General features: G+C 39.3%; 1 protein-coding gene across 2 annotated transcripts in view; it reads right to left on the reverse strand.

The window, feature by feature from the left end:
• Positions 1-428: 428 nt before the first annotated feature.
• Positions 429-15,041, reverse strand: part of ARHGAP25 (Rho GTPase activating protein 25) — a 180,176-nt gene continuing 165,563 nt past the window's right edge. For both annotated transcript variants that reach the window (XM_082252949.1, XM_082252950.1), the window contains 5 exons: positions 12,523-12,596; positions 10,461-10,582; positions 9,708-9,907; positions 6,905-7,455; positions 429-1,112 (listed from right to left, as the gene is read on the reverse strand). In XM_082252949.1, coding sequence (XP_082109075.1) covers positions 905-1,112; positions 6,905-7,455; positions 9,708-9,907; positions 10,461-10,582; positions 12,523-12,596 — 1,155 coding nt within the window. In that variant the 3' untranslated portion in view covers positions 429-904. The remainder of the gene's footprint in view (positions 1,113-6,904; positions 7,456-9,707; positions 9,908-10,460; positions 10,583-12,522; positions 12,597-15,041) is intronic.

Genomic DNA, 15,041 nt, shown 5'->3' on the forward strand with positions numbered 1-15,041 from the left:
CGCATTGGGGTGCATGTTGCAGTTTGCTGTTTGTGAATGTATTGGTTATTGACCTCACTTTTTACCTTGGCTTTAGGCCCTCGTTCTGTAGAGAAACACCTTCCACCTTGTACAGAATTTCAGTGATTGTAGATCAGGAACCCCATTTTATTAAAATCAGGACCTAATAAAGTTCATACCTAAATGAGCTGTGATAATTCACATCTGCATTGCTTTCAGTAGGTTCTCAATCAGTCAAATGATATTTGCTTAACATTTGATAGTAGACTCTCATCCTTTGCAGAAATAAATATAAGGCAATGCCAAAACACCAATCACCCATAATCTGGAAGCTGGGGATAAAACCAGAAGACCTGCTATATTGGACTGCACATGTGGGCTAACGCAAGTTCATCTGCGATGCTCGGCTTTAGTTCCTTAATTTATTTTTATAAAATATCAAACATTATTCCAGCCACTACAGAGTTTGTAGTTGGCTCCCTGATGACCCAGTATAAACATCACTGGTAAATAGAAATCAGGAAAGTTTAGCTTTGTGTACACATGCAGAATTGTGTATATTAAAGGCATTGTCCCCTTTTTACTGCAAGTCCAGCACTTTGGATGTTATTTATTGGCAAACTAGGTAAGTGCAAAGGGCAGCATTGTGCTAAGGTGCAAAAAAAAAAAAAAGTTCTCAGTCTTTTAAAAAATATATTTTTGTACTAAAAATAAAAAAGGCATTTGAGGCAGTTGATAATTTGGATTCGTGCAATGTCACTGGGCTTAGAAGTACAGCAGCTCTTGGCAGTCATCCAGGTGTGTTCATCCACAATTCTCCAACAAACGCTGCTTCTTCAGTCACAATCTCTTACAGGGTACAGATTGCTCTATCATCCTTTCTCTTATAGTAACTATACATCTATTATGGTTTGTTTCCAGCTTGGCTCATTGCTCTCACAAAGCCTTGGATCTCCTGTTCCAAAAGCTTGTTCCTCTTCTCTGCGTCATCTCGTGATCGTTCCATGTTTTGCAAGGTAATTTCTAGAGCCTTCCGTTGATTTTGTTCTTTTTCTAGATCTTCATTCAATTTCACTACTTTTTTCCACACTTCAAAGTTTTCTTTCTCTATGCTATAAAGATATATACGAAAATAAAAGAAAATTATTTATTTATTTATTTTTTTATATACACACCTGTTTACCCAAGACATTTTTTATATTTACTAGGTTTCACTAAGACATTCACTTGGTAACATTTGTGCAAGACTAAATGGTGATTTGGGTTAAATAAGTGTTAATAAGCAGGTAAACATTGCATTTAAAAACATTTTTTACCTGTGAGGATGCTGGACATTATGTTCATATAAATGACCACTTCTAAAGAACTAGTTTAAATACATTGGAACATAAATATTATATCAAAGTCTGCAATCACAATATGAAAGCTAGTCCTAGCGATTTTGACAATTATAGCTGCTGCGGTGCAGGAGGGAGCTGTTGGTTTACAAGGTACCCACAAGGTACTTAGATGAGGTATTTTTAGGCTTATCCTGTGCACCCAAGGTTGGCATCTGGTTATCTATACCTTTTTCGAATCAAATGTTTACTGTGACTGAACCCCTATTGTGTGAAACATTAGAGAGGAGCCAATCCAGAGCTATAAGGGCAGATGAGGAAGGAGTGACCACAGTATCCACTGCTTATGCTAGAGGATTCCTGTACCTGGTGACAAACCAATTAAATCTGGAGTCCTGACAGTGACAGAATGTGTTGTAGGGGTCTGGAGTGGAACAGGGCAAATTAGATCGCCTCACCCTGATGCTTTCATGGTGAAGCAAAGAGTTTTGCAACTCATGGACTGAAGAGTACAACTCTGTCAGGGGAGTGTGAAGTTTCTCCTGGGAAAGAGAAATTCATTCTTGAGCTATGTCTAAGACTTGACCCAGCAATGAACTGATTCTAGTGCTGATTTCTCAAGGTTCAGGAACTATCCAAACCTGTACAAAGTCCAGACACACAGGAAAATGTGTTCTTCAAAACCTATGCTTACTATTTCCTCATTAGATGCCAACCATATATCCCACAATGGAATTATCCTAAGAGCAAAAAAAAAGGCTCATACTGGGGCCAGCACTTTTGTGAACATTCAAAGTGCAGAAAATAGGCAGAATTGAAGGTCCACAAACTGAAAGTGTAGAGGACCCACAGCACATCATAGAAATAACTGGTGCGCTTTAAAGGGGGGAACACACAGGTAAGAGTTCTTAATTTCCAGAGAGGCCAGAATGTCTCTCTAAAGGAGAAAGGCTGTAATATACCTGGTGGATTCCATGCAGAATTTCCAGGCCTGAATATTTAGGTCCTTGAGATCCAAAATGAAGTGAATTCCAACTTTTGGCTTAGGAACTTTTAATAGGTTGGCGTAGAACCCCTGCAACCAGTCTGCCACAGGGACTGGGGAAATGACACCATATTCTAGGAATGTATGCAAATCTGCTAATCTGTGCACTGACACAGACAGGTTGGAAATTAAAAACTGGGAAGGGAGCTGGTATAGCCCTTGAACACCTCCCACACCTAAGCATCTAAGATGAAAGCTTTCCAAGTATCCAAAAAGACTAAGAGACATCTTTCCACTTTGGAAAATTGGGGCGCACCCTTATATGGACTTGCCTGAGAGTTGGGAAGACTTGATGTTCTAAAGCTTGCAGTTAGACAGAGGAGACAGACTTAGTCTGGGCATGGAGTTTGACGTTGTGGATTAGTGAAGGACTTTCCATTACATCCAGCAAGGGGTTAGCCTTCCCAAAATGAACCATAGGCTTCTTTGGGTAAGGAAGATAAAGGCTGTTACCCCTGTGGCACCCTTGATGATGACATCTAGAGCAGATCTGAAGAGACATTGACATTGTTTCAAGCAGCACCAGAGTCCTAGTAAAAGGATTCTATGTCTAGAATCAAACATGTGGTGGTAAGGCAACATAGTTCAGGGTACCAGGCAAAGCCTCAGGTATTCAGAAACCTGGTGTCCAGCCTGATCAGTATATTCACAGCATCTTCAGAGACAGAGCAATGCCAACTCTGGACCTGGAAAGTTGTCTGCAGTTAAACTGTTACCAGAACAGTGAGTCTGGAAAGCTCCTTAAAAAAACCTAGTACCCTAGTACCTTCCATGTATCCAGTCCAGCAGGGTCTGGGTACACATTTCAAAGCTAAGCTGAGGAAAGTCTAGTCCAAATAGTTGCAATGAAGTGCAAGTGTCAACCAGTGATGTAGCAGGAATCTAGATTGAAGAAAAAAATCAAGAAAAAAATCAAAGGAAAAAGCTAGCAAAAAAAAAGGTCAGCAGAGCAAAACAAAAGACATGTGTCCTACTAGGACACTATCAAAAGTTTGAAAACCACCATGTCTTTTAGACTACTAGAGACCAATCTCTATATGACAAAAGCATATTTCTAACTATTCTATAATTAAAAAAAGACAAAAAAAAAATAACTGGAACTATACTCCCATAAATGGTTTGCCTATTGACAATATTTAAAACCAAATATCATGGTGATGCTAAAAATATAATGGGTGTTGGAAAAGCTGGTGTTCAAGACAAGGTCTAGTACATACTAGGCTAAATAAGAGATTCTCCAAGGTCTTATCAACAAGAATTAGATCTCTTATACATGTATAATGTAAAAAAAACACATAAGCTTTTATTGTGTATCAATACAATTTTCAATATCAATATTAATTGTCATAAATAATCCACCAAAAAAGAACACTGCTAAAGCTTATGAATAATCCACCAGGATCAGACAATCAGAAATAAATTGAAAACCCATGCCACCACTATCTGCCATGTGCTTAAATGAGTTGGCATAATCATATTGATATTTGCTCCACAGTATACCTCTTGAATATGAATAAACATTTTTGAAGGCAACACTTTATAGGAGAGTGCAATGTACTCCAACAACAAAAAGGAATTAAACAGTGGTGACACTCGTTCCATTTTTCAAATGACAATGCATAAAGGGTAATTAAGGAGCAATACTTATGGTGGCCATGCACACAAATTTTTTAATTCAAACAATGCGCCATTCAATCAAATGATTGAATCCACAAATTAAATAGCCATAAGATTCCTTTCGATTGCTTTAGGCTCAGATTAGATCAGATTCACTTAAACAAAGTCAATTGACCAGGGCAAAATATTATCAATCGTTTAGCATTGGCAGCACTGAGATACTTTGTTCATAAATGCGATTGTATTTCAGTCGATCAGATTATGTGATTACACGTGGAAACACAGAAGCAATTGATAATTTACGATTGTAAATTGCAATCATATATTAACTGTTAACTAAATGCACTTCTCTGTGTGTGGAATTATTGTCAAGATTAGTTGTTAACTCTAGATTGATTCTTCAGAAGACAACGGTCAAAAAAAAAAAATTGATCAAAGTGTGTCTGGCCACCATTAGTGTCAGATGCAATTGTTGTTGCACACAGAAAATTTCCAACACATCCCAAAACCCTCCATTGGATTTGCACTGTTATCCTTTCTATGAAGTAAATAAAATGAACTTGTCGTGTGCACATGGCTAAGTTAGAAGAATATGACAGCTAGTGATGATAGTCTCAGTAAGACATCACGCAGTCTATGGTCACCCTGATTTGCTGAGATTCAAGAACCGGAGTTTGACCACAATGGAGAACACTTCAATGATTACTACCATCTTCCCCTGGACGGGAGTAACTTGTAAACTGTGGGAAGGGCAGTAAACAGTTCCAAAATGTACTGTTTTCAGAGTGCTGGTAAAATTAAACGGTTTTTAAAGACCTAAACGAGGCAAAAAAAGTATTTCTGCCTCTAGCACAGTAGATTGTTACCAACAAAAGAAGGAATAGTTTCCAGTGCACTGTAAGATTTTCATTAAAGCTCAAATCAGCCTATTGTACTGCAGGGCTCTCATAAACCAGCAGAAAAATACACAAACTGCTACTTACAATCATGAGTACTCAGGGTTTTTTTCTCTCAGAAAATAGGTGCAGATTTTCCCTTCTGAGTCATCCCTTGTCCCCGCCCCCTACCCACCTCCGAGCACCATCTCTTGGTTCCACCCCTAACCACCTTTGAGTACCGTCTCTTGGTTCCACCCCTGCCCACCTCCAAGAACCGTCTCTTGGTTCCACCCCTACCCACCTCCGAGCACCGTCTCTTGGTTCCACTCCTACCCACCTTTGAGTACCGTCTCTTGGTTCCACCCCTACCCACCTCCAAGAACCGTCTCTTGGTTCCACCCCTACTCACCTCCGAGCACCGTCTCTTGGTCACCATCCCCCCCCCCCCACCTCCAAGTACCGCTCGTTTTAGAGAATACAGAACCAAATATCATTTTGTGTAATTTGTATGGAATTTGTGAATGATACAAGAAAAGCAGTAAAGAGAATCTCCTGCAGCCAGCAACAATGGATCCCACCCTAGCAACAACAGACACTTCCCTCAACATTAGATCCCCCCAGCAACAACTGACCCCCAGCAACTTACATAAGACCCCCTCAGCAACAAAGAATACCTCACCAGCTACAATAGACCTTTAAAAATATACCCCCCCCGCAGCAATAGACCCTCTTGCACTCCCAGGTGTGTAGATTAGGAAAGTCAGAGAACATTCAAACATCCTTATTGGCATTCTTGTTTTGATTACATGAACAAAAGTACATGATTTAAACCACTTTTGCAGGCATATACACTATATTGTCAAAAGTATTGAGAGGTCAGGCACTGATGTTGGACGAGAAGGCCTGGCTCGCAGTCTCTGCTCTAATTCATCCCAAAGGTGTTCTATGGGGTTGAGGTCAGGACTCAACTGTGCAGGCCAGTTAAGTTCCTCCACCCCAAAATTATTCATGTCTTTATGGACCTTGCTTTGTGCACTGGTCCAAATCATTTGGTGGAGGGGGGATTATGGTGTGGGGTTGTTTTTCATGGGTTGAGCTTGGCCCATTAGTTCCAGTGAAGGGAACTCTTAAGGCATCAGTATACCAAGACATTTTGGCCAACTTCATTCTCCCAACTTTTTGGGAACAGTTTGGGGATGGCCCCTTCCTGTTCCAACGCGACTGCACACCAGTGCACAAAGCAAGGTCCATAAAGATATGGATGAGCGAGTCTGGGTTGAAGGAACTTGACTGGCCTGCACAGACTCCTGACCACACCAACCTGACAGAACACCTTTGACATGAATTAGAGCGGGGACTGCAAGCCAGGCCTTCTCATTCAAAATCAGTGCCTGAACTCACAAATACGCTTCTGGAAGAATGGTCATACATTCCCATAGACACACTCCTATTCCTTGTTGACAGCCTTCCCAGAAGAGTTGAAGCTGTTATACCTGCAAAGGGTGGGCCAACTCAATATTGAACCCTACGGACTAAGACTGGGATGCCATTAAAGTTCATGTGTGTGTGTAAAGGCAGTCCCAATACTTTTGACAATATAGTTTAGGTTCATATATTGTCATATTATGACATTGAATTCCTCTTATTTTTTAAAATACAGTCACATCCATGCATTGTGATGAAACCCTCTACCTTTGAGTACAAAGTAATTGAGTCACACGTAACTATAGATGTAATAATGTTGAATTAAAAAGTCTGGTGCGCTACAAATGTGGACGTATACAACTTAAATTGACAATATGCAAACGTGTACAGCTAATAGTGACAATATCCAAAAATTTTGTGAAAATGAGATACACTAAATTTTCTGTAAAACAAGTGTTAATAATCGTGATGAATCTCCACCAAGAGCTTGAAAAACAATCCAATATGTAAATAGTTAAAATGTAAACTTTGCAATTTGCATTCACAAAGAGAAACCTATTTACTTATTTACTCGACTAATAAATGAAAACCACCATCATTACCTTTTCACCCTTTCCTCAAGTTGTTTGTTGTGAATTTTCAATTCTTCTAGTTCACTGGCCAACAAGCTACAAGTGTTGCCTTCTGTATTCTCTGTAACAAGGCAATCTACACCATTTCTAAGGAGACCAGGACCAAGTTTATTACTTTCTTTACATTCCTTGCTTACAGGACTTTCAGTAGTGGGACAATATGGTTGGCTGCTTCCACTGCCACTTTGAGGTATAGGGACATTATCATAGGTTGATGTACGTTGTTGGGAAATTTCCTCTGAAAGGGTCCTCTTGTGACCAGAATATGACATTAAAGATGACTTTCCATTTGGAGATGACCAAAAATCACTGCTGAATATGTCTGTTTTGTTAAAAGTGCTGGTACTGCTGTCATCTTGTTTTTTGGGCATATTAAAGTTTGCAAAAGGGAGAGTTTGGGTTCGTTTTCTAGGAGCGGCAATCCATGATTCTGAGCTGTCTGTTAGTAAGGCGTAAGAGTCTTCATTAAGTGACATACTTTCTTCAGATGTGGAGGAGCCACGGGAATCACTTGGGTATTTCTAAAAAAAAAAAAAAAAAGTGTAAGCATTAAAAATGTAGTCTATATTTCCAAATAATCTTGTAAAAATTACAGGATAGCTCCACTGAGACCAAACATTCATGGTTGGGTTGAAGGTCAAGTGTTATTGAATAATGTCTTCTGACTGTAGAGCTTTTTGCTGTTCTCCTAAATATAACCTTTCTAATAGTTATTAATTCAGAGTACGGTTTGTAAAGTCCAGTCCTCTATTTACAATATTAGTTTGCATATTAGCTACAGCTTAATGGATAAGTTCACCATTTGTGGTCCCCTCTCTCTTGTAACTTAACATTCTACGAGAGTAATATGGAGCAGACTATGCTTGTGCACAGGTAGGAAATGATGCCAAATTTGCTAATTCGGGAGTTTCCAGCCCTGCACATCTGAAGCTGGGTACATCATGTCATCTGCAGGAGGGATATGGGACAACAATACTATGACCATCTGAAAAAGTAGGCATTTGTTTGCAAAATGAAACATAGAATTTCATGCATTAAGGACACTGTAATGCATAGAGACGTTTTTGGGAAGAAAAGTAAGTAAAGGGGATTTAACCCTTTAACTTTATATACCGCACTCATTTTCTAATAATAATACTAATTAACAAGACCCATACTTAGCAGCCAGGTTGGTAAAATATTAGCCGGTGGCAACCCTGGCAGTAATCTATAGCCCCTAAAGACTTACTCTTTCACCGATCTGACTTTAGTAATGCTTTGCAGGATGTAGAGATATCATAATTTGGACATATTTCTTAAAATGCTCCTCCAGTCTTTTTATTATAAATAAAAAATTAAAAAACATACAACTTGTCTCATCCAATATTGTATTGCATTGGATTGGATTAGACATGTTGCATATGTCTTTTCTTTATAGTTTATAATAAATTTGACCACTCTTAAAGAGGAACTTAGAAATGTGTAATAATGGCAGTCTACAAAGATCTACTTATAGATAATTGCAAGGTTTTTAATTATTTTTATATATTTTTCTTTTCCTCCCCATTCCAAGTACCAACTGCCTTTACTTCCTTAAACTCTGAGTCTGTCTCCTGGAACATGTGACAGTGCACATCATCTGAGGGGGGATGCAGCTTTCCCAGGATGCACCTATGAGGTCCTGGTTACATCATCAGTGCCTCACTAAACTAGGAAGTGGAAAGCATCCTGTCCCCATATTGAGGGAGACAGGGGCCTCTTCCCCACAACCCTGGTCAGTGGTTGTGGGGGTCTGCGGGCAGGGGCCTATTGGAATCTGGAAGCCCCCTTTTAAAAGGAGACCAACAGATTCTGCCCCCCCCCCCATACAAGTGAGAATGGGGTACATAGTACACCTACCCATTCACCAAAAAAGTGAGTAAAGACACAACACATATTTTTGACAATTCCTTTATCAAACTCTAATCGTTCCTAAAAAATGTGGAACTTGTTAGAAAATAATAAATTAAATTTAATTTAATGAAACAAACTGAATTCTGAAACGAATCAACAAAATTAAATTAGTAACATAAAGAATCTATCCAAAACTAAATGAAACAAATCTTTCTGTTCTGCACATGTCTAATTTACATTTCAGTAATGTTTTGGGTTACTGCACTTTGCAAATTGCAAATAAACGTTGCACTGCCTTACATAAAATGTACCTGTACTCAAATGGCATTAAGTAAATTGCCAGCAGGAATTAAATGCAGGCACCTATAACTGTCTGCATACCTTTTGTTGTTTTCCCGAATACCCCCAGAGTCCTAAATCTGCATGCAAATAGGTATATAAATACTGACTTTGGGAACTCTTGTTGTGCTCCCTCTTGACTTTTGAATCTAACTATTAGATAGTGAGGCAGATTTCCTAAAACTGGAGCACTTATAATCTGGTGCAGCTGTGCATGGTAGCCAATCAGCTTCTAATTCCAGCGTGTTCAATCAAGCTTTGACATTTAAACCTGGAAGCCGATTGGTTTCTATTCAGGGATGCACCAGATTTTACATGCTCCAGATTTAGTAAATAAGCTCCAGTGAATACACACATTACAAAGATGGGTTACTTGTATTGTCCAGAAGGCAAGAAGGGGAGTGGCCTCTGGATTTGACTTTCCTATTTGAGTGCACGGGGTTTCAAGGTTCATGAGGCACTCTGAAAGTTATAAAAAGCTTTGCATAGTCACCTCTATTTTTTTGAGTGGGTAAGATTTATTTTAAAAATTCTGGACTTTATTGCACCAAACACTTTTTACCCCATGAGATTTAGGAGGATCTCCTGAAGGTGAAAAACTTTCTTCTGCTGCATCCCAGCCTACTGAACTGCGTGGCAGCTGTCCCATTTTGAAATCTTTACTCTGTGATGCAGGTTCCTGAGGTTGATCATTGGTTTTAGGAAAGAACTTTTCATGGAGGCTGATAATGACTGTCATCAGCTTCTGGATCTGAGGTGCCCCTGAAGGGATGAAAAACACATCACTGGGAAACTTACAGGACATCATGAAAAGGAAGGTTTAAATAATAAGCACAGTGCATTGCTTGACTGTCACTAGGTGGAGGTCAGCCAAGTATGTACTACACAACACAAAAGAAAGCTATTGATAGAAAACATACAGTATCTGGTTAATTAGACAAAAACGTGATAGAGTCCTAACTAAAAAGAGGAAAAAGATGTTACAATATTTATACTATATTTATTTTGGAAAATAAATTTAAAGATGAAGTTACATTTTTAAAAGTCAAGTAAAAAGTAATGGACTCTTTATACCAATGTGCTTTGCTACAAGTTCAGATTACAACAAGGTAGACTCAATGATGTTGTTGATAGCAGTAGGTTTAATTGAGTGATGTACCTTTGCTGCTCATTGTAGCCAAATTCAATCAATAAAGTCCTGTGTGTCTGTGCCATAATGCACTAAAGTACTACACAAAGGTCTATTCTGCAGTATACAGTTTGGCAGTTTGGAAAAGACTTCAAAAAACAATATTGAGAAATTAGGGAAGATTACCTCTCATTAGGGCTACCGGCTCCTCTGTCTTTGGTTTCAGAAGGTTTACGCCAATCACCATAGCTAAATTCTCTACACTCATTTTGTTTACACTAGAATTTTTTTGTACTTCATAAAGAAATCTGCAATAGAAAAATGAATGAATGCAGAAATATAAATACAAACACGTGGCATTATTTAAAGCTTTATGGAAAGTGGAATTGTTTTTAGGTTATGAAAGAATGTAATATATATGTATACGTAATGAAGAGAAAAAAGTACAGATTATCATATCCCAAGCCTATCCATCTATTTTTTTATGATTCAAGGTAGTAACAGGGACAAGCTGAAGATAAATAAAAACAATTGTACCCTCACTGCTGTAAGGCCCCCTTCACACAATCTGACTGATCGGGTCCACCTGGTCCGCCACCCATTGACCTCTACGGGGAGGCGGATGTCAGTGGACACCCACCTGGCATCTGATCTGACAAGATCCGCTGAAAAGAGAGGGATGGCGATACGTTCGCAATCCGTCCAGCGTGTCTGATCAGAGGAAAATGGACAGGCTGTCCATTTTCATCCGATCTCCCCATAGAGGAGAGTGGGTCTCTAACAGGTCCATCTCTGCTCAGTGAGGGGAGACAGACCTGTCACCTGCCTGCTCAGTCAGGATCAACGGAGCGATCCCTGCTGAGAAGGAAGAGTTTGTCCAAACGGATCCGCCCCACGTGAAAAGGGCCTAAGATATCATGTTTTTGTAAACTTTTCTAATTTTTAAAAATAAACTTGTTATTCTTGTCTTATCTTTGCACAGAGCAACCTGATCCTCCACTTCAGGGGTCCCCCATCGGAGATCATGTCTCCTCAGTGTGGATCCCCCATAAGAAGCCACTTCCTCATGCTGGCCTAATCCCGAGCCAAGCTGCCTATGTCTATTGACACAGACAGTGTAACTCCCTCCTGCCCCCTGCTCCCTCGTCACAGGATTTGATTGGCGGCAGCAGCCCATGAATCCCACTGCTATAAATCTACCCTGCGAAGAGATAGAGATTGGAGAGAGCCCCTGCTCTCAGGCACAGAACAGGTTACAGATTAGAATCAGATGTGTATAAGAGGGGGCTAGGGGGATTAAGGTAAAAACAAATTTAGCCTTTAGAACTACTTTACCTGAAACCAGCATCAATAAACCTAGAGCCATCCCCAGTCCCTAAAGTGTATGTAAACCCTAAGAAAGAATTTCTTTTTTCTGCTCCCCTTTGCTCTGGTCCCCATTAAAAGTGCTTTGGCTTATCTGTTTGATAAATGCAACAAAATACCTGTTAGCTTTGCCAAAACTCTTGTGAGCTGATAACTTCCCATGCTGTCTGTTTGTGTACAAGAAGGATTTATGGAAATCAGGAGGAAGGAAGAAATAAAGAGAGGTCTGTGTTTTCTGTATGTATCAGAAATGATGAAGTAGGCAGGGCTGAGAACATGTGCCTAGCAATTCAGAGCTATGTTGTCACATCAAAGAGAAAAGTAGGTAGGAGGGACAGGGGGATTGATTCAATTATTACAGTATAACTGATAAGGTCTGGTGTCAAGATGTAGCCATCATCCCATAATGTAATACTATGAATACCCTCTAATGGTCATAAGGGGACTTTATGGGCTATTAAATAGTAAATGATACCAATTCAAACAAAATGAATTACTTTGTTGTACAAAACAAGTCAAAACAAGCATGGCTGAGGTAATAAAATTTGGACATAAGGTTGACTCTAAATACAGCACAGTCATGATTGGTTTATACAGTAGCACAAAGGCATCTGACACGGTTTGAACCTGTTCCTGAAAGGTACATAAATCTCTCGCAAGCACCAACAGTTGTGGTGTAGAGACCCAACAGCATTCTAAAGACTGTCATTGACAGTCTAAAGTTATTTTTCTGTGCTTGCAGTGTGTTTAAAAAGATGAAACATGGAAAGATGTGCATATTTTACATTGCTGAACTCTGTTGTCAATTGTTGTCAGTCCCCATTAATGAGGTTAATAGTTTTAGTTAAAAAAATAATGATATGAAGTGTTGTTAAGACATTACCTGCAAATAAAGCAAAGAAGGTTGTAATTATCTTTGGGAAGAAGCATTATTTGTTTCCTAAGTTCTTCATGACCCTGTAAGCAGTAATTATAAAAAGAATATAGAATTACCAAATAAAACGTTTTTATTAGGTTGTAAGCAAATGGTTCACAGAGCAATAAATTCAGCAGTAAAGAAATACATTTTAGAAAAAGACAAGCAATATAATAATATAATCACATTTCATATGAAAGTAGGGAAGTGAAACCATATCATTTTTTTTTTTTTAAAGAAGGATTCATGAAAACATTTAAATCAGTATTAATCAATAGGGTTATATCCATATAGTGTGCGTTTCAGAATAAATTAAAATATGATGTTTAGGGAGGAATATAATGAGAATAGCGACAAGTCAACCTATTTTTAAGTATATACGCATAATATAAAAAAGTAAGAACAAAGGTGAAATAGAAAGAGGCAACAAAAAAAGAAAAAAAAAGTATATATATATATATATATATACACACACACACAGCATCTCACAAAAGTGAGTACACCCCCAACATTTTTGTAAATATTTTAGGATATCTTTTCATGTGACAACACTGAAGAAATTACACTTTGCTACGATGTAAAGTAGTGAGTGTACAGCTTGTATAACAGTGGTAATTTGCTGTCCCCTCAAAATAACTCAACACACAGCCATTAATGGCTAAACCACTGGCAACAAAAGTGAGTACACCCATAAGTAAAAATGCCAAAATTGGGCCCAATTAGCTATTTTCCCTCTCTGGTGTCATGTGACTTGTTATTATTACAATGTCTCAGGTGTGAATGGGGAGGAGGTGTGTTAAATTTGGTGTTATCGCTCTAACTCTCTAATACTGGTCACTGGAAGTTCAACATGGCACCTCATGGCAAAGAACTCTCTGATGATCTGAAAAAAAAGAATTGTTGCTCTACATAAAGATGGCCTAGGCTATAAGAAGATTGCCAAGACCCTCAAACTGAGCTTCAGCACGGTCACCAAGACCATACAGTGGTTTAACAGGACAGGATCCACTCAGAACAGGCCTTGCCATGGTCGACCAAAGAAGTTGAGTGCACGTTCGAAGCCTCATATCCAGAGTTTGTCTTTGGGAAATAGACATATGAGTTCTGCAAGCATTGCTGCAGAGGTTGAAGGGGTGGGGGGTCTGTCTGTCCATGCTCAGACCATAAACCACACACTACATCAAATTGGTCTGCATGGCTGTCGTCCCAGAAGGAAGCCTCTTCTAAAGATGATGCACAAGAAAGCCCACAAACAGCTTGCTAAAGACAAGAAAACTAAGGACATGGATTACTGGAACCATGTCCTGTGGTCTGATGCAAGATAAACTTATTTGGTTCAGATGGTGTCAAGCGTGTGTGATGGCAACCAGGTGAGGAGTACAAAGACAAGAGTGTCTTGCCTACAGTCAAGCATGGTTGTGGGAGTGTCATGGTCTGGGGCTGCATGAGTGCTGCCGACACTAGGAGCTAAAGTTCATTGAGGAAACCATGAATGCCAACATGCACTGTGACATACTGAAGCAGAGCATGATCCCCTCCCTTCGGAGACTGGGCCGCAGGGCAGTATTCCAACATGATAACGACCCCAAACACACCTCTAAGATGACAACTGCCTTGCTAAAGAAGCTGAGGGTAAAGGTGATGGACTGGCCAAGCATGTCTCCAGACCTAAACCCTATTGAGCATCTGTGGGGCATCCTTAAACAGAAGGTGGAGGAATGCAAGGTCTCTAACATCCACCAGCTCCATGATGTCATCATGGAGGAGTGGAAGAGGATTCCAGTGGCAACCTGTGAAGCTCTGGTGAATTTCATGCCCAAGAGGGTTAAGGCAGTGCTGGAAAATAATGGTGGCCACACAAAATATTGACACTTTGGGTCCAATTTGGACATGTATACTCACTTTTGTTGCCAGCGGTTTAGACATTAATGGCTGTGTGTTGAGTTATTTTGAGGGGACAGCAAATTTACACTGTTATCAATCACTACTTTACATTGTAGCAAAGTGTCATTTATTCAGTGTTGTCACATGAAAAGCTGTAAGAAAATATTTTCAAAAATGTGAGGGGTGTACTCACTTTTGTGAGATACTGTATATATATATATATATATATATTTATTTATTACAGTATTTCACAAAAGGGATTGCACCCCTCACATTTTTGTAAATATTTTTATTATATCTTTTCATGTGACAACAGTGAAGAAATTACACTTTGCTACAATGTAAAGTAGTGAGTGTACAGCTTGTATAACAGTGTAAATTTGCTGTCCCCTCCAAAATAACTCAACACACAGCTATTAAAATCTCCACATTTCTCCCTTTTGATTTTTTAGGGCTTGCGGTACAGATCAGAGCGCACTGACAACGCATCACCCGTGGGAGGTAACTACAACGGGGTCTGGGAGGGTGTAGAGTGTTAATTCACTGATTCATATTTTCATTCTGAAAAGGTTAACTAACACTTTAACAAGCAGTAAACAAGT

Source organism: Pelophylax lessonae (assembly GCF_965119305.1).
Source record: "Pelophylax lessonae genome assembly, chromosome: 4".
Taxonomy (NCBI): domain Eukaryota; kingdom Metazoa; phylum Chordata; class Amphibia; order Anura; family Ranidae; genus Pelophylax; species Pelophylax lessonae.